Source organism: Phaenicophaeus curvirostris, chromosome 1 (assembly GCF_032191515.1).
Source record: "Phaenicophaeus curvirostris isolate KB17595 chromosome 1, BPBGC_Pcur_1.0, whole genome shotgun sequence".
NCBI lineage: Eukaryota > Metazoa > Chordata > Aves > Cuculiformes > Cuculidae > Phaenicophaeus > Phaenicophaeus curvirostris.
The window spans coordinates 138,465,484-138,485,090 of NC_091392.1; the positions used below are offsets into that span (position 1 = coordinate 138,465,484).

The window sequence follows — 19,607 nt, forward strand, 5'->3', positions numbered from 1 at the left end:
AGTGATTTCCCCAGCGTGCTAACATTTAAGCTTCAAGGACACTGCTAAAGCCTTATCAAACATGATCACACGAGAAGGGGAAGAAAGAAAGGATTTACCAGTCTGAATTTTTTCTCAACAGTGAGTCATAAGCATAGGAAGGTGTAACAGTAAAGAAACTTCAGAACAGATCTGTGCTACCCAGAAAGCATTTTTCAGTGACAGCTGTAATTTCTGAAGAAGAGACAGCAAGCACAGAATCACTTCCACATCTTTTCACTCACAGAGTAAACACACAACCTGGAAATTAGCATCAGCCACACACAATGCACAGCTATGGAAGAACACACACTGAAATGAACTGTCTCTTCAAAAGCCAGCATCGAGGTTCTGATGTCAATGGAATTCGGGAGTCAAGCTGTATCCAGTGACTAGATTTTAGATGCACTGAATTGTGATTGTTTTATGTAACACTCAATTTTGTAACAACTGATTCAGACAGAAAATAAATACCATAATAAAAAAAAAAGTTAAAAATCAACTTACAGGTGTTTTCAGGTTGCCATTTCTCACACAGGTGCCGTTCTGCACAGCAGAGCCAGGCGCAGTCTCATCACAGACGGCATTCTCTCTGAAGCATTAACAAACATGTTGAAGGGGTTAGCAGTGAGAACACAGAACCACATGCTTCAGCACAAACAACAAAAGAAAATAAAAGCATACATATGTATTTTAATAGGTTTAATGAATAGCCTGGAAGTTGCGCCATTTTGTTACTAAAAACCAAACTTTAAAAGTACAATAGAAATTTGGAGCCTTCTTCAAACTATTTGCTTTCCTGTAAGATACAGAGATAATTAGAAAAATTAGCAAAAGTACCACAGATATCAAGGAAGTAGAAAGTAAGTAAAGGAAACAGAAAGCTGATGTTGACTTAAGGGAGCCTTTGTTGACTTAAAAGCTTTGCACCATGAATCAGTAACGCAAGTATGCGTTCACTTTGTGGGCCCTCTAGACAAAACAAGGTAATAACATTTGATGTGTCTACAATTTAAAATGAGAGGAAGAAATTGTTTCACTTTGTCTATAAAGCACACTGGAGAAAAAAGACACACAAGAGTTTTCATTTGCAGGTCACTGCTAATACAATGGAGGAATAATTTCATAAATAAAGATGCATCTTCTGGGAGATCTGAAGCCATATGATTATCTGCAATGAAATCACTCCGCTTTTCATATTCCCAATGTTAACAATATGCTTCACCAAAGGTCATATTTGAGCAGACAAGCTGGATCCCACTTGGGCAGCAAATCCAGCACTGGTAGCTGGCTGCTGTGGCCTCATTTTAAACTATGTTGGCCAGGACAAAAAAAAAGTCTGACTCATACTATAAGAAGGCACGAAAGCAAAATACATATTGTGTATGTTACATATTGTGTACAGTTACTTTCATTTCCATGATACTGGTGAAACAAGTGAGCGTACTAACACAAGTGACCACTTTATAAAGAAAAAACGTGTATTACACTGTCAGATACAGTTAGCTCTCCAATATCCAGGGCTGGCTAACTCAGATAGAAAATTAACTGTGCTATGGATGCAGAGGTAGCTCAAGTCCAGTCAGGTTTATCAGTATCAGATAAGCACTGTTGCATGCTCTTCCCAAGAATGTTTCGGACATTGCCCCTGCTAAGCAAATCCTGAGACTGAAGAGCATCAGCTGCAGGACTGAGGTCCTGATGTTATTTTATGAGTGAGAGCAGACAGACGTTTTTATTTAAACACATCTCTCTTTACTTTTTGAATCTACTGAGACACTTCACCATAAGTGTTGTAGAAGAGGTCTTCCAAAGACTCCTATAAAAATTCTATATAAATACAAAATTCTATAAAAATACATTAAATTTCTAAATACAATTATGCTACTTTACTACTTCCCTAGAGGGAAAAGTCCCATGAAAGTTAAATTTAATGGACATCTTGTCAGTGAAAAGTTCAAAACGTGCCACAGTGTTTGACAGGTGGCAGCCAAGAAAATATTTCAGGATGAATCAATCCTTACATCAGTTGTTTGGATTTCTGCACGATATAGAAAAGAGATAAACTAGAGTTCACAACTGAGTCAGCACACTATAAGCAATAATTCGCAAGCATCTTCAAACGTTTTCTCCGATTCAGAATTGTAAGCCACAGAGATTAAATACCTCAAGCACCAGCGGAGACTTCCTGGTTGCAGCAAGAGATTGCAATATATATTGCTTTCCTGATGCTAGTTAGCTCTTCCCAAATTCTTCTACAGACCACAAATAAACAAAACCAATGCAAACCTGTTTGTCAAGGAGATGCCCGTCCTATGTGATTAAACACTTTCACTCTTCATTTCAAAGCAGAATGCAACATTATGGGGCTGGACTAACATGTTCTTACTTGCACTGTTTCACTAGAACTACAACGCGGATGCCAGTCAACATCATGGTAATGTGTGTTACCTGTTTCTGCTTTATACCTCAACACAATGCTCAATACACTCTCAATTTTCCCAAATTGTTTGCATGTACTTTTTAGCAACTTATTCCATCTCATAATGAAAATATATTTTATTTGATTACAGCAACTATAATTGAATCCAAGTTGAATTAAAACATTTAAGTAATGAAAAAATCAGAACTGCCACAGGACAGTTCAGTCAAGTACTTGTCTGATCATGTACAGCTTTCAATATCTCTGTCCCAAATATACTTCTTTGAAGTTTTAACTCATGCTTCTCTTTCCCAAGAACATCCTGAAGGATGATGGCACTACAGATGGTATCTACAGGCTCTGTGCTACTTCTGTTGTCGGTTCATGCCATGCAAAATGTACCTGTAGTAAAAGGGCCTCAACAAAGTAAATGAATGCCCAGTATATGCAACAGCACATTTATCAAAGCTCAGCAAAACCTGCAAAAATGAGATGACAACTGAGCTACAGCTTCCTCTTGCTGTTCTAACACCACCACATAAAACAATATCTCTGTGATTAAATCAGTTACTCTAACTTTCACATATGAACTAAATATCTGCCTTAAACATTCAACAAATGGAACTAAAGCCATTTAGTTTCTTAATTGTTTTGGTTGTTAGTGCCCCACAGCACACAGGAATGCCACAGAGAGCACTGCCCTGCAACAGACAATCTACACAAAAGTAGAGTTTTTTTAAATCCAGATACTATCAATACTCATATTTCTCCTTTCTTCTTTTTTTTTAACTTCCTTTTAACACCAATGTTTCCAGAAAGGTTATTCCTAACGCAGGTACTTAAACATTTGCAGGGACTAGAGCCTAGAAACTGAACCCCATGAAACTCCTTTGAGATTAAATAAGATCTTTTAATGGAGTTTTTATTTGCACAACTAAGTTTTTGTTAAAGAAACTGTAAAAATAATTAAGACATCTTCTTATCCTCTTGAGCAAAATAGAAGCCACTGTATGTAGTTGAGGATGACATGATCACTTCTGCATCCATCCCTATTACATAACTTCATTTAACATCTTTTTAACTATATGACTGCATCAGCAGGCTTGACAAGTTTTGAACTACACTGTTTTCTTCCTCCCCTCTCCTTTCCTTGCTCCACCATACCAAGCATCTTTGCACATCTAAATTCACTGTCTCATGCGCTGGTTCTCAGGAGTTTACTTTGCTTCCATCAGCAATCAGTAGGAAAGCATAGGCAGAATTCCTTTCCTATCTCATCCTAATTTTCACCTTTACACCCTGTTATATATAGATCACAGACTCATTCCTGCCTCATTGCTGCCACAAGACGGTCCTTTTACCAGCACTTGAAGTGTTACAGATGAGACAACAGACAGGTGAAGTAGGAAGCAAAGCACTTCATCCAGTATTCAAACACAGTATCATTGTGAGAACTTTTGGGGTTGGTTTTCTCACTTTAATAAACATTTGGAGCAGATTTAGTGACTCACACTTAAAAAGAAAGCTACCTCTTCAAAACAGAGATAGCATATTGCTTTAGCTGTGTGAAAAGAACAATAAATCTTAAGTTCCTGGAAGAATCCTACCTGTAGATCTTTAAAACTATACATTTCAATACAACTGCTTCATCTTTTAGAAGGAAAATAAGAAGTTCAGATAAACAACAGCCAGGTGCCTTTCTGACGCTTCTGAAACTAAGAAGTTGGGTTCAGATGAAACATACTGGAAAAGACGTATAAGAAGCTGTACTAATTGTCATCGTGGTGCCACCAGGAATACACCTCTCAGCTTTCATTAGAGCTTAATCATAGAATCACTTTGGCTGGAAAAGACCCTCAAGATCATCAAGTCAAACAGTATGAAACAAAAGACTGAAGCAAAAGACCTGGAGCAGACTTGCTCAAAGTGAAAGATTCAGCAAAGGCTGGGCTGCAGTGAGTTTGAAGCATGCAGCACTGGACATCTAAAAAGCTTCACTCTCAGAAGCTAGAAAAGGACATGCCCAAACTATTTAACTTAACCATTTATTTATTTATATCTGCTCTTTCTACTTCCAAACACCACTCTGCAAACAATGATAGGAATACATTTGTCTTATAGATCACCTCAACTGATGACTGAAAAATACGTTGTGAAAAGGAGACTTGATGTATCCCTGTTAGAAATAGCTATGGAGAAGCAATGCTCCTCTCAATGCCAACAGGGAAACGACAGATTACTTAGCACTCATCCCCGTCAGTACCCCAAATTCACCACTGAAATGAACGCATGCATTGACTATGAATCTGACATTATTTTTTTTTTCAAACTGGGTTCATTTTCGCTGTAGTGAATAAAGCACTGAAAAGATTGTAAGGCCAAGGTCCCTGTCAATCAGCATAACGTGTTACATTAAGAAGATGCTAAGAAATAAAATAAAAGGGAATAAAATGGAGGTCAGTACAAATACACAGTGCATAGCAAATCCTTTTCCTTCCCTCCCACACAAAAAGACACATCACAGACTGCCCCTCTACCCACGGGGCACATATTCAAGTGTCAGCACCCTAATTTACCAACATACTTTCAAAGACAACCAGCATCAGGGCTTACTTTTGGCTAGGAAGGTTACAGGCTGTGTTGGGCTCGGCTATCATTTCCACTACATTATTTCAGCAGCATAGACAGCAAGCCAAGACAACCAGCACTGTTTCTGAGGTAAACTTCACCAGGACCAGTAGTGTTAAAAATGCGGTGAGGCTTCAGCTTTTGCAGGTGAAACAGCAGCAAAAAAAAAAAACACCTGTCAAGAAAATAAGAAAAAAAGAGTTGATTTCCTAGACAGTTCCCCTATAATTAAATTGAAGGGTCCCCCAGAAAAACCAAATCACAGAAGGAGCTGCAGTTCTGAGGGAAAAACTGAGGGGAATCTGGGAGGTGGAACCAATGCACCTGGCAGGAGCTCTGACCAGGTGGCGGATAGGAAGGAACTGGCCCTCACAGAGCAGCCCTGCCTGCCTGCCTTTCTCTTCAGGCAGCTGTTTTACCCCAAGGTGCTAAGCACAAAGTACAATCAGCATAGAATCCCAAACTCTTGAATACTCTGTGAAAGCAAGTTGTACTTATTACAAGAAAGGTAAGGATTAGTAGTGATTAACAACAAGTTAACAGCAACAGCTTTTAAAGGCAAGGTGTCTAATCATTACTGTAAGTGAATAAATACAGTAATTAAGAAAGTACCAGCTGCTCTATTATCATCATCCAGATACACAGTCAACCCTTTTTGCAGGGAAGATTTGGAGAGGCTATTCCTGACAATTAGGGGATCCTACTCTGTGCTCCTCCTTGTAGGTGGGGTCTCCAACCATCACTGCAAAGGTCCAGCTTTTATATCGTTGAATAAACTTATATCATTCTAAAGAACACAGGACCTCCTGTCTCAGCTGCTTATTACACTCCCCTCCTCCTGGCACAGCTAAGTTCTACCGACAAGAGGGACTATGAAACCCTTCACAGAATCGTGGAATGGTTTGGGTTGAAAGCAATCTTAAAGATCATCCAGTTCCAAACCCCCATACCATGGTCAGGGGCGCCTCCCACCAGACCAGCCAGCTCAAGGTCCCATCCAAACTGGCCTTGGACACCTCCAGGGATGAGGTAGCCACAACTTCCCTGGGCAAGCTGTGCCAGTGCCTCATCAATCTCATAGTAAAGAAATTCTTCCTTATGTCTAGTCTAAATCTGTTCCTCTCCAGTTTATAGCCATTGCCCCTAGTCCCACCCCTACAAGTCTTTGCAAACAGTCCCTCCCCAGCTTTCCTGTAGCCCCTTTCAGGTACTGGAAGGTCGCTATAAGGTCTCCTCAGAGCCTTGTCTTCTCCAGGCTGAACAACCCCAACTCTCTCCGCTCTGGGCTGAGGTGTTCCAGCCCTCAGACCATTCTTGTAGCCCTCCTCTGGACCACTTCCAACAGTTTCATATCCTTATGTTAAGGATTCCAGAACTAGTCACAACACTCCAGATGAGGTTTCTTATGGAATAGTTTGGATCGGAAGGGACCTTAAAGACCATCCAGTTCCAACCCCCTGCCATGGGCAGGGACCTCCCACCGGATCAGGCTGCCCGAGGCCCCATCCAACCTGGCCCTGAACACCTCCAGGGATGGAGACTCCCCACAGCGTCCCCGGGCAACCTGTTCCATTTGCCTCACCGCCCTCACCCTGAAGAATTTCTTCCTAACGCGCCTAACCTAAATCTTCCCCCTTCCGATCTCAAGCCGTGCTCACGCTCGACGCATCAATCACAGCAAATTAAGGGCTCACACATCTCCCCCCCCCAACACTCCACCCCCTCACGCCGCAGCGCGCGCCCCGTCCCCCACTCACCTGCCCGCCCTGGGCACGCGCCGCGCCTCCCCCTCTCCCCCCGCCCCAACAGGAGCGCGCGCCCGTCCTCCCCGCGCCCCAGCCGGGCAATCACAGCCGCCCCCCCGCCCCGGGGCCTATCAGAGGCGGGGCTGTTCGGTCACGTGGGAGGAAGCGGAAGCGGTGCCCGCCCGCCATGGGTCCCGGCCGCCTCTGCCGGCGGGTCCTGCTGGGCTGGCGGCGGGTGGCGGCTCTCGGCGCGGTTCGGTACCGCGTTAGGGCACCGCCTGCCCGCCGCCCCTTCAGCGCCGCCGCTCGGTTGCGGGCGCCGTTGGGGGGAAGCGGGAGTGGGGAGGCGGGCGCCGGCGGGGACGATGGCGATGACGATGACGATGACGATGAGGAGGGCGAGGACGTGGAGGAGCTGCTGGGCCCCTCTCCGGTGGCGGTGGGGCCCGGCGCGCAGCGTGTGGCCGTGGTGCACCCCGATGTCAAGTGGGGCCCGAAGAAGTCGCCGTTGACCACGGGTACGGGCCTCCCCTGGCCGGGGCTGGTTACCAGCCCCCGCGGGTCTCGCCAGCCCCCAGGGCCACTGCTCGGCTTCATAGAGCGCTTTAGGTTGGAAGGGACATTAAAGATCATCGAGTTCCAATCCCCTTTCATGGACACCTCCCACTGGATCAGGTTGCTCAAAGCCTCATCCAGCCTGGCCTTAAACACCTCCAGAGGCAGAGACAAGTTTTGTGGGTGACCTGTCCCACTGTCTCACCACCCTCACAGTAAGAAAATTTTTCCTAATATCCAATCTAAATCTCCCCTCTTTCAACTTAGTACCATTCCCACTCATTCACTGTACTCCCCAATAAAGAGCTCCTCCCCAGCTTTCCTGTAGACCACCTTTAAGTACTGGAAGGCTATTATAATGTTTCCTTGGAGCTTTCTCTTCTCTAGGATGAACAATCCCGACTGTCTCAGCCTGTTCTCGTATGTCTGCATTTTCTCTGGTTCCAGACCTGTAAGGTCTGCAGGAATAAGTTATGAGATTAGTGCCCGTAGTGTGAAGCAGGCCCATTATTACAGTGATAAAACAAGGAAATACAGAGTTCATAAAAGGTCTGGGTCAGTGTTTTCTTCTGTGAGAACTTTTTAAAGAGGATGTGATCTCAGGTGACTGCAGGTTGGTGCTTTGGCTGATAAATCAGGCAAACTTTTGGTCTTGGATAGCAACACAACTCTGAGTGTAGCGTGTTCAGGTTGTTTGAGGAAACAGACACAATTTCTGCCCTATTAGCTAAATGTTAATGGTCTTCATCCTTCAAACGTGCTGCTCAGGCAGGCAGGAGTCCTTTAGCTTTAGGCTTACCTAGAGGCTGGCTGAAGAGCAGAAATACTCCCCCAACCATAGGTGAGAGTGTGGTGAATATGAGGTCTCGTACAAGTCTTCTCACGAACTTAAGTGCTTTTATGCAGTAACATAGTGGTGCAGTCACCAATAATTCTTCTGTAAGGACCTTATTTAGCATTGCTATTCTTAAATTTCTCTTAGATATCCTAGTAAGTGGCTAATAGATGTGCATTAATCATGCATAATTAAGCTATATGATCAGCTTGTCTTGATGCATCTCCAAATACTTGCTCTCATTACAAAGTTGTAACAGGATTAAGCAGCTTGGAAGTCAGATTTTTGTATGTAGACAGTTTATACATGGTAGTTATTCTTGTATTCCAATTTATTATGTGATTAACCTAAATCTCATTCAGATTTTTTAATGCTGCTAATTATGACCAATAGTCACTTGGCAGAATAAAGCTTATAACCTTTTCAGAATTCACATAAACATCACCATTTTGTAACTAAAAAAAAAGAAAAAAAAATACAAAGGCACCTTTCTGTCCAGGCAGAATAGCAGTGATCCCTTTTCATTTATTTAGGCCCTCCAGATGAAGAGCCTGAAGTCTGAACAAATGTTTTGGAATGGTTGTTGAAACACCACAGGTACAGCAGAAAATCTGTGCATTTTACAAGGAGCACTAACAATACGAAGCAAAAGAGCATCATAGTTATCTTTAACAATATATTACATTTTGGACCAAGGTAACCTATTTGATGTATCAGTTTTGTTATCTAGAGAAACTTGACAAATCCATTATGAAAAGAGGAGAAGTTTGGCAAATCAAAACTGGGCCTACTGGTCTGGTATGTCCATGTAGCCTTTGTGAATTCATGAAGTCCTCAAAAATCAGTGCTTTGCTGTGTTTACAAGAAGAGGGTATCTGATGAACCAGAGAACAGGATTGGAATCTGCTAGTTTTAGCAAGTCATAAAGTCCTTTAGGAATAAGTGTCAGTGAAGTTAGCAACAGGCTATGCTAGTCTTTAAATCACCAAGAAATCAATCACAAGTACTTGTGCTCATCTGAAATAACAGAATTTATTCTATTTTCCTGTTAGTTACTCATTTCATTTGCCAAGGCAAAAAGCTTGGTAGTTTCTTTGCTGACAATACAACTTAAAATTCTTCTAAATCAACCACTACGGAAATAATTTTTAATGGCAGAAAGATGCTTTGTGTGGTAAAATTGCATCAACCTAGAAGTTTAATTATTCTGATTAGAGGTAAGACGTTTTTGCTCTTGTGATACTGGTTAAAATTAATACCCCAGTAGAATCTCAGTGGAGCTTAGTCTTTTCCCGTTCATACATGTACTGTACTATTTGGAAATCTGAGCAAAATTATGATGGTGTAGCGTAATCCTTTTTCTGTCTTTGTGTGTGTGTGTGTGTTTCTAAAGCTGAATTACAGATTGCTGAAGCTGTTGCTCTTGTAGAAACTCTTCAGAACTGGACAGTTTTGGATAAAATAATTATTCCTACAAAAAATCCTGACAAGAAGTTTATTTTTGGCAAAGGAAACTTTCAGGTTTTGACAGGTAAGGACTGAGACTTTTCAGCACTGCGTCATTCTAAATGGAAAACTTCTTAAACAGATTAAGGATAGGTATGAAAGCTGAAGAGAGGGAATTTTACTCATCCATCACGCAGGTTTGCAAACAAACTTCAAAGAACTTTTTTTAAGGTTACAAAATCAACAGAGGGTAGAAATCACTTAAGCTCATTTTGAAGCAAATTAATCCATACATTTATGTGATTGACGTAAGTGAAACTGGCAGCTGTTCTTGACATAGGACTAAATCAGTGCAAATACCGCTGTTCTGTAAACAGTGCCATTTGATATTTTATAAGCATTCTGCTCAGTGCAAAGTGGTTTTATATTCTGTGTGTTTTAAAAAGAGGCTTGACATTTAACGCTCTTGCTTAATGGTTATCCATCTTTTAGAAAAGATTAAAAAATTGCCCCGTGTGACAGCTGTCTTCTTGAATGTGGAAAGAATATCTTCACTAACAAAGGTAATTAACCATAATATCAACTCATATTCTATGCATCAGTGTTGTTTGGAAGCTATTGATGTTATGAGAAGTGGAGTTGGTTATGACTCTGAATATGCCATCAGTAATATATGAAGCCACCTGGACTGAGTTTTCTGAAAGGAAATTTAATTCCTATTACATTTGTGCAGTTGATCTGTGTATTTCTAGCTCTCATGCATGAAATTTTCCAGCAGGTTAATAGCCATTTAGTACATACTCTGCTCCTGCATTTGCCACTAGCTCTGCTTAAAATGTTGGAGAAGTTAACTCAAGGTGTTTTTCATAAAATGGAGGTGATAACACAGCTTTTGTTATGAAGAATGTCAACATTTTGGATTACCTGTATGCACAAGTTTCTGTACCTATGTGGATAATGTATTTATTTTCCTATAGTTTTGTGGATGCTGTATAGTATTTTGAATATGATGTATAAATTCAGAGCGAGCTTATATTTGAATGTTTCAAATATTTAAACTGTCATTCCTAACTCTTAAAAAGAAACTTTATTTTAAATGGACAGATTACATCAAGGAGGAGGAGAATGCCTCACTTTTTTTTAACATTGGCAGTAAAACTACTGATGCATGAACTATATATGGTCTTTGAAATGAAGAGACAAATTGAAATAAATATTTTTTGATGTTTTTGCATGTTACGGCATCATGCAGGGTGTAAAGCACAGGCAAACTCTGGAAGCGAACATTAATGCATTGCTGGTAGTTTTGAATGTTCCCTGATCATAAAATGAACAGCGATAGTAAATATGTCTAATAGATAGTTATCTTGAACACTTCAGTTTATTGATGAAATAGAAGTTGAAAATGTTTCATTTCCATTTACTAGTTTTTATTCCCTGATTTATAATATGAGTTCATTTAGTACTAGACTAGCTAAAAAAAACCAAACCACTTTCTTTTTACAAATCTAGATCTTAAGACCAATTTAACAGGGTCGATTAAAAAAAAGTTTGAGAACATGTATAAAACACAAGCATTCTGTATTTTAGAGGTGGCATAGGGGAGCTACTGCATGCTGAATTAGAGCAAGGGTGGGTTTTTTTTTTAGTTTGGTTTTTGGTTCGTTGTGTCTTTTTAACTACTTCATGAAAAGCTGATTGTGAAATCATTTTGCTGTCTTGCTTTCTAATTATGTTTTTTCAGTTTCATTAAGTTTTTTATTTTCCTGTATTATCCCTATACTTTCCCAAACCAGCATTTTATAATTATTTTTTGCAAGGACTTAACCACTTAAATTCTTGATGAACTACTACAGTTCTTGATTCTGAGTTGCGCTGTAAGAGCTGTCATCAGAATACATTAAAGGCAGTGGAAGGATTCTCATTGAATTTGATGGGCTTAGACATGAAGTTCTAAATTCTAAACTCTTTTTCACCTTTCTTTGTAGTCAACCACCTTTTGCCTTTGCATGCTCATAATCATTACCCATCCATTGAAATGAAATCCTGAGATCCCCAGAGTTCAAGTGTCCATCAGCTAACTCTAGCCGTAGTGCTGTGTAGGAATTGATCTTCTGATACAGTGGGGAACAGAAAACATGTAGGTTATTTTATCTTGCATGGCTGAAGAAAGAACTAGAAGATGCCTGGGGCGTGAAAGTCTTTGACAGATACACAATTGTACTTCACATTTTTCGTTGTAATGCCCAGACCAAAGAAGCAAAACTTCAGATAGCATTGGCTGAAATTCCTCTTCTCAGGTACCTCAAGCTGTGCAAATCACATACTGATATCTTCGTGTTTTAGTAACTGTTCCTTAACAGTAACAACAATGGTAATACTGTGTTGTAAAGAAAAATTACAGTTTCAGTGCTTTTATAGTATGCTCAATGGTTGATTAGAGCATAGAAATGTTTGCTTTAATGTCATTGCTTTAAGCTTCTGCAGCGATGATAGGCAAAATCAGAATATCAATAGATAATCTTACAAAATATATTTCTTGTTAAAAGGTCCCGGTTCTTTCTAACGCAGAACACAGATTGCAAAAATATGTAGAAATTGGATATGTGTATCCCATGTGTAATATTTATGGTTTAATGAGGAAAGCTATAAACAAGGAAGATGAAAGGCGTTAATTTGTGCCTGATTTTAGTACATTACATGGCGTAAAAAGATTTGTACATGGAAGTTGGTGTGAGTTGCATGATTGTATCAGAGGCATCTTTGGCTCTCTAAAATTTTACAGTAGTCATTATAATTTGCTAAGATTGTTGCATGATTTTTAAAATAGCAATTGAGGAGCCAGGGAAATCTGTATTTTTTTTCACCATGGTTCTCACCATAAGCAGGTTTCATTTAGAGCTCTTGTTGTTTAGTGTTTCTATTTGTCCTATTAGAATATCACTACTGCTTCACGTTTGTTAGGCATTTTAGGATAGCTCAATTAAAGACAAGTGTTTCTAATTAACTGTTACTCCGCTGCCAGGTCAAATCTGAAAAATGAGGTGTCTCGGCTAGATCAGCAGAGAGGTGGATCAAGGTATATCATGGGCTCAGGTAAATTCTAAATATTCTCATGAATTAGAAGATTTTTTCTCCGTAGGCTTAAAACAAATTTCATGGCATCTTATTTTATTTGGAGAAGGCCAGGAGGAAAAACTGTTTGTATTCTGAATCAAATTAAGTGAAGGTACAAAAATGTTTTGGAAGTAATTTAAATAATGCTTCAGTCTATACTGGCTCAGTAAGTGGCCATGGACAGACCTATTTTCTGCTTCATGGGTTTATCATAAGTACACATGGTCATTCTAGAATGCTTAGCATATGTTTTAATAATTAGTTATCACTCTTAGGCAAAAACACATCATTTTACTTGCTTATTTGTAACTTCATGTGTCCAAGTGTTAGCCAATTTGATTTCCAAATGCAGAGCATCACTTCATTTACTGTTTCTCTTGTAGACTATTCTGACAATTATTCATTTTTATTTTTCAGGTGAAACATTCATGGAGACACAGAATCGTGTCTTGAAAGAAAAAGAACTTAAAATTAGGAATGCCCTGGAGAAACTAAGAAGAAAAAGGTCTTTACTTAGAACTCAGCGCAGAAAACGCGAGTTTCCAATTATCTCAGTAATGGGCTATACTAATTGTGGTAAGCAAAAACTCGTTAAATTGTAACATAAAAGAGCTTCCATTGTCTATTTTTAATTAGAGACTCTAGCCAGAATCGTTTCAATGTGAATAGGCTTCATATTTTAATTAGTTTTTAAATTGTGTAATGAATGTATGTCAATTAGGATATAGTTAGGAGAGCAAATTGTTGTAGTTAGATTACTTATTTTTCAGTCTTGAAGACCTAGTTTGAGTAAATGCCTAACACTGATTGCACTGAAGAGATTTTATGTTTAGTGAGATGAAGTCTGTGCTGTTATTATCCCTTTACAGGAATCTCTGTTACTTGATCAGAATGGGTAGAGAAAAGTACATGAGTTTTTGGATCACTGTGAAGGCTTGAGCTGTAGGAGGAAGATTCAGAAGAGTTGACAGCTGATCTGAGAAACATGCCGAGAAAGCATTGTAGCTTCTCACTGATTAACTTATTGTGTTCTTGAGATGTATTCATAAGAGAATCTAAAAGCTAAAGGTTTTTTTCTGTTCTCTTTTTTTATAGCTTACACAACTGAATTCATACACAAGGCATATATAGACCTGGGACTAGACTTGTTTTTCAGATTACATTATCTTAAGACCATTTCATTTCCTTATTCAACATCTTTATAAAAACAAACTTACCTTCCACTAATTCTGTTATCAAATATTTGATTGCAGTGTGTTTTTCTTCAATGTCATACTTCCATACTTTTCAAACTGAAGGTTCAGCAATACATATTACAATTTTGTGGACTTAATTGAAATAATTTAAGTAGGGCATATCTTGAGCACCTTACATTAATGACTGAATCTTGTGACATATTCATTGAGTTAAATGTCTCCAGTATTATGTTCATGAGGAAATGCCCAATAAAAGCATAAACCTAATAAACTACGTATTATTAGGGCTTCTGGTTTTTGTTGGATTTAACAAGTAAATCTTGAAAAATTTTATTTGACAACGGAAGCACTGAGGAGTACCTAAGTCTGTGCTTTCTAATGCTGTCACGGCAGTGCTTTCAGATAGTCTTAGAGGTGAGATGTGGGTAAGTCACTTTGCAGGTCAATTCAGGCTTCCAAACATGGCCTTAAATCCAATTCCAAGTTACAAAAGATAAGACTGCCTTTGGATTTCCTAACATCGTATAGATAACTAGTCATAGGCTAGATTAAATTAGTGTAACAGATACAAAAAGATATGTTACATCATACAACTTACCTGAACCTTGCAAATTAATTTTTCACGTGAAACAAGCCATTAAAATCTTGTAATTTTTTTCTTTAATTAGGAAAAACTACCTTGATCAAAGCCTTGACTGGGGAAGCAGGACTTCAACCCAGAGATCAGCTGTTTGCCACTCTTGATATTACATCCCATGGTGGCTATCTGCCCTCGCACATGGCAGTTATTTATGTTGATACCATTGGTTTTCTGACTGATCTTCCACATAATCTTGTCGAGTCCTTCTCAGCTACGTTAGAAGAAGTGGCTTACTCAGTAAGTAATTGACTAAAAAAAATAGAGAAATCAAATTAGTTTTCTTTCAGTTAATGCTTACCCCTCAAAAAAGGGGAGGAGATTAGTTGGCATGCTGTACTCAGTGAAGTGTCTGGCTGACTATAGTAGTCCTTTAAGGTAGTGAGGTAAATATCTTGTCATAAAGCAATTTTATGACACTTGAAATTATACAGAACATAGATATAAAGAGATTTCAGAAAAGAGTTTATTGGGAGTATATGTGTCCTTCTCTACAATATGTAAACCAGATAAATCAGATTTTGCTGATTAAATATCTGAAAACCCAAATAGTGTATCTGAATACATTGAGGCTAGCTTTCTTGAGAGTTGGAACTGAAATAAGGCCTCTGGAATGATGTGTTGAAGGTTTCTTGTATCACTAAAAGTGAGTGATTGTTATGTGATGCAGGCAGCATGTAATAAATATGAATGTACCTTTCCAATCATGTTCCGATTAGTTTCCTGTGTTATAGCAAAATGTAAAGCTGCATACGCACAGACATGTAAACAAAAAGCCTGTGTAATCCAAGGTAACGCAATTCAGTGGTAGCTGGGTGCCAGAATGCCTCCGACGGTCAGACTTCACCAGGTAGTAACAGGACTTTCTAAACCTGGCTGCAACCATCCTGTTTGTCCCTTATTCATGTGTGAAATGAAAGGCAAGAAATTTACTTCGCACTAATTTTCAAAAGTTTGAAGCAGTATCTTGAGCAAAGATCACGGAACATTTTTAATGAAAATATTGAATTTGATTGCTTGGTTTTTATCATGGCAAACATGATTGTGTATGCACTTGAAACTGATAACTTTTTATAAAGCTTTCCAAGTGAAGCACCAGTAATAGCATCTCAGAAGCTAAGGATAAGGATAATCTTCTGCATTATGAGTGTAAACACAGAATTAAACATTACATGTTTGGGGTTTTTGCCCCATTCTTGAAGCAATTTTTCAAGCAATACTCTTCTAAAACAGCTGTAGAGTTCTTTCCCAGCACTTCTGAAGCCTTATTGTTACACAGCCTTGGCTTTGAAAAATTGGATCAGTTATTATTTGAAATCTGAATTCTGTAACAAGCTTGGCAGGGCTTGTTTCAGGGTTGGCAATTTGTACTCACTGTGAAGTGAAAGACTAAGCTGCTACAGATGATCTTCCCTCATAGTACAAAAAACAGGATTGGTGTAATACTGTTTTAGTAGTTCATTTCATAGTGCTAACCTGTCAGTATATTATCTAGTGGATAGGGAAGTATCTTAGATGAATTAGCAGTGCAAAAATAATCTAAAATATCTACAACCTGGTAACGGGTGTGTTTCTTTAGATAACTGTCTTATATATTGGTGTGTGCTAGGATTTGATCGTTCATGTGAGGGATGTTACTCATCCAGAAACTGTGCTCCAGAAAGCAACTGTTCTGTCAGTTCTGAAGAACCTTAATCTTCCCAGCCAACTATTGGATTCAATGGTAGAAGTTCATAACAAAGTGGATTTGATAGAAAGGTAAGCAGGAGATGCTGTAAGTGTATTTAAGCATTTCTTCTGTTCTGGAAGCTTTTTAATTCTTAGTCTAGAAAAGAGCTCCCACGCTTCTGAATGCATTTAATAGTGTTTCTCAATCTTCTACATATATAACTGTGATCTTAAAAAGAATTAATAATCTTTGAATTACAAAAGAAATCACTTCAGTCATAGAAGAAGTTGCCTCCATAGGAAGGTGTCACTGTAAAGTAACACAGTTAAATTGTCCATGCTTGGAATATTTTCATAACCTAATCTTCATGAGCAGCTGTGCTAGCAATTGTTACCTTTCAGGTATAAACCCACTGAAGAAAATGCATTAGCCATTTCTGCTTTACATGGACTTGGTTTAGAAAAGCTGAAAGAAGAAATAGAGAAAAAGATTTTGACAACAACAGGGAAGAAGATCCTGACAATTAATATTAACTTAGAGGGACCTCAGCTAAGGTAAAATAACTTTGAATTGTAAGGAGGACTCGGAGAAATACAAAACTTAAGTCTTGCATGTCTTGATTTCCAAATCATATCATAGTGATTTTAATCTGTAAGAATTACAGGGGTAATTATCAAAGTTTTCTTACCTATTGAGAAAAATTATCTCAAATAGATACCCTGGAGTCTTCTTCTGAAAGTGTCCTTCATGGAGTTCTGTGTATTGATACAATAAAACTTATTCCCTGAAAGACCATGAAGCCAGGTTTCTGATAAAAACACAAACCTGGAAGATTTATGAAAGTACTATACACTGTTTTCAAGCAGCAAATGAAAAGTTAAGTGAAGTGCTTCATCTTTTAAAGTTTTAAATTACCTAGTTGGAACATGACCTAAAACAGAGATCACGTTTTATGCAGAGTGTCATACCTATAAGATGTTAATATGCTCTTATTTCTACAGTTGGCTCTATAAGGAAGCAACAGTTCAGGAAGTAGAAGTCATGCCTGAAGATGGCACAGCCAAGGTGAAGGTGATAATCAGCAATTCTGCTTTTGGCAAATACAAAGCCCTCTTTCCAAACAGTAAGATTTTTATGCCATGAAATTAGGAAGAGAAACTGAATTTGTTAAAAGGGTGTGAAGTAATTTAATGATGAGCTACGCTGGGTGTTAAAGAGTGTATTTCTTCCCTAGTTCATGTTTTTGATGCATTTTAGAAATGAACACTGTTTCGGAAAACCTGTGTTTGGAACCAGCAAGAGCTGCATTCTCATGGCAAGTGCAAGGACAAAATTATGTCTTTATGTTAAAACAGTTGTTGGCTATAAGCTGTGAATCCAAAAACACATGGAAATCACTGGATAGCGTCTGAATTAACCTTCAGAAAAGTACCAAGTTTCTTATATAAAGCTTTTTATCTCATTTTTGAGAATAAAAATATTTATTATGATCAATGTGTCTCAGATGGTCAGTGCTTGGAAAATGAAAGTAAGTGAACAATATTTTTTTGGCTGTATATAAATAATATAGATAGGTTCACACATTCTGCCAGAATACATATTAAAGTTAAATAACTGCCATGTCTTATCACAGTGAAGCAAAAAACCCATGGATTTGTATATTTAAGCAACAAAGTTAGCTGTGAACATCTCTTACTGGGTTTTTTTGCATGCAGTAATTTGTCCACGATACCTGTTACCATATCCATTCTTAAAGGGAACACACATTAAGGTACAGCAAACCCTGGATTTTCTGTGAAATTATTTTACAAAGAAAGAGAAACAAAACCTGATCCATTACCTGAGTTGTGAATTACAACTGGCAACTGATGAAACAATCAGTATCACAGAAAGCAGAAGCAAGCCTATTTCAAAACCATTTTCAAAACTATTACACAAAGAGATCAAGTTTTATTAGAGTAACAAGACACTTAATGGTACAAAAGATAGGCAGAAACACATTCACTTAATGCAGGTAGTGACCCAAAAAATAAAAACAATGACTGCACAGTATGAAGTAGAGGCAAGAACAAGGTTAAAAACCACTGTAAAAAAAACATTTAGAAAATTATTCTTTATAAATTGAACGTTTGGGGGTTTTACTCCTACATATTCTGCAATTGTAAGAGATTGCATGAGGAGGTAGCATCTTAGCCTCTTGTGCTGAGATGTCATGGGGTAGTTGAATTAGATGGCAAGTAGCAGTTGACTTGGAACTTTTGCAAGCACCAACTGCAAACGTTAACATCGTGCCAGACATTTGAACTCAGCTCTTACATATAAAGTGCATTTACAAAGTGAGGTATCTTGATGAAGCTGCATTTTGAACTTTGTACAATGCCTGGGTTTGGTTTAGTCCCAATGCTTGCTCTTTTTCTTCATAATTCTGTTATTGCACAGTTAATTTTTTTTTAAAAATAGAAAAATAGGATTAATACGCAATGGCAAACAGTGTAAAATCTTTAGTTTTCACACAGCTAAAGAATACTAATTGAGAAGGAAAATAACCATAGAGCTACTAAAGTAGGTAAATAAAAGACCAGCTGTGAAACCCCAAATAAGCATAACAGAAGCCAAGAATCTATTTTTAGAGCAGTCCAAGTTTAGGCAAGGAATTAATTTCAGATGTATTTTCAATGAAAGGCATATTTTGGCAACACCTAATAAAACATATTTCATTACCATAGGCAACATGGTCTAGGGGCCTAGTTTTATCTTCATCACTGCAAAACTGGTAGGAGTGATAGAAAGAATATGTTCAAATGTGTGTCTCGGAAAGCATTTATGTGACTACATTGTTGGTAAAGTGGCACACAACCCTACAGCCACTTCTAGATCTCTAATGTGATATATTGGTGTGTATGTAAAGAACATGAAAGTGTCTTTGATACATCAAAAATATTTTTAAACTGTTCCTTTTGTGTATTTCATACAGACTGAAAACAGACAATCCAGTTTCACACCAATGCAAAGTGCTTAGAATTGGGGTTACAAGTAATGCAGGGTATCTTTACACTTGTAAGAATGACAAAATCTTATCACAAAATAATTCAGGCAGCTACTGACATATTTCTCCTTGCTCATAAGTAAAATAAAACAGGATTAAGTTCTTGGGACTTCCAACATTGCCAACTGCTACAGAATTTTAAGTAAATTATGCTATACCATATTTCTCTAGAGACTTCAGCAAGGTCTACCTGCTCTCTTTTCTATGAAAAGGCCTTAAAACCCTGATGACGTGAAGAGCACTTTCCTTACTGAGTCTTTAAACCATCCCTCATTTAAGTTAACTGGGCCTAT

The 19,607-nt window shown here is 38.5% G+C and overlaps 2 protein-coding genes across 3 annotated transcripts in view; one reads left to right on the top strand and one right to left on the bottom strand.

The window, feature by feature from the left end:
- LOC138730572 (cohesin subunit SA-2-like) overlaps nt 1–5,250 on the bottom strand; it is a 66,358-nt gene extending 61,108 nt beyond the window's left edge. For both annotated transcript variants that reach the window (XM_069875872.1, XM_069875865.1), the window contains exons 1-2: nt 5,054–5,250; nt 526–610 (exon numbers count right to left, since the gene is read on the bottom strand). In XM_069875872.1, coding sequence (XP_069731973.1) covers nt 526–610; nt 5,054–5,097 — 129 coding nt within the window. In that variant the 5' untranslated portion in view covers nt 5,098–5,250. The remainder of the gene's footprint in view (nt 1–525; nt 611–5,053) is intronic.
- A 1,749-nt stretch (nt 5,251–6,999) lies between these two features.
- Nucleotides 7,000–18,717, top strand: GTPBP6 (GTP binding protein 6 (putative)). Its single transcript, XM_069875883.1, has 10 exons — nt 7,000–7,331; nt 9,597–9,734; nt 10,142–10,212; nt 11,819–11,949; nt 12,675–12,745; nt 13,184–13,342; nt 14,631–14,839; nt 16,209–16,357; nt 16,670–16,822; nt 17,270–18,717. Exons 1-10 carry the CDS (start codon nt 7,001–7,003, stop codon nt 17,409–17,411), a joined length of 1,554 nt encoding a protein of 517 aa, XP_069731984.1. The 5' UTR covers nt 7,000; the 3' UTR covers nt 17,412–18,717.
- The last annotated feature ends 890 nt before the right edge of the window (nt 18,718–19,607 follow it).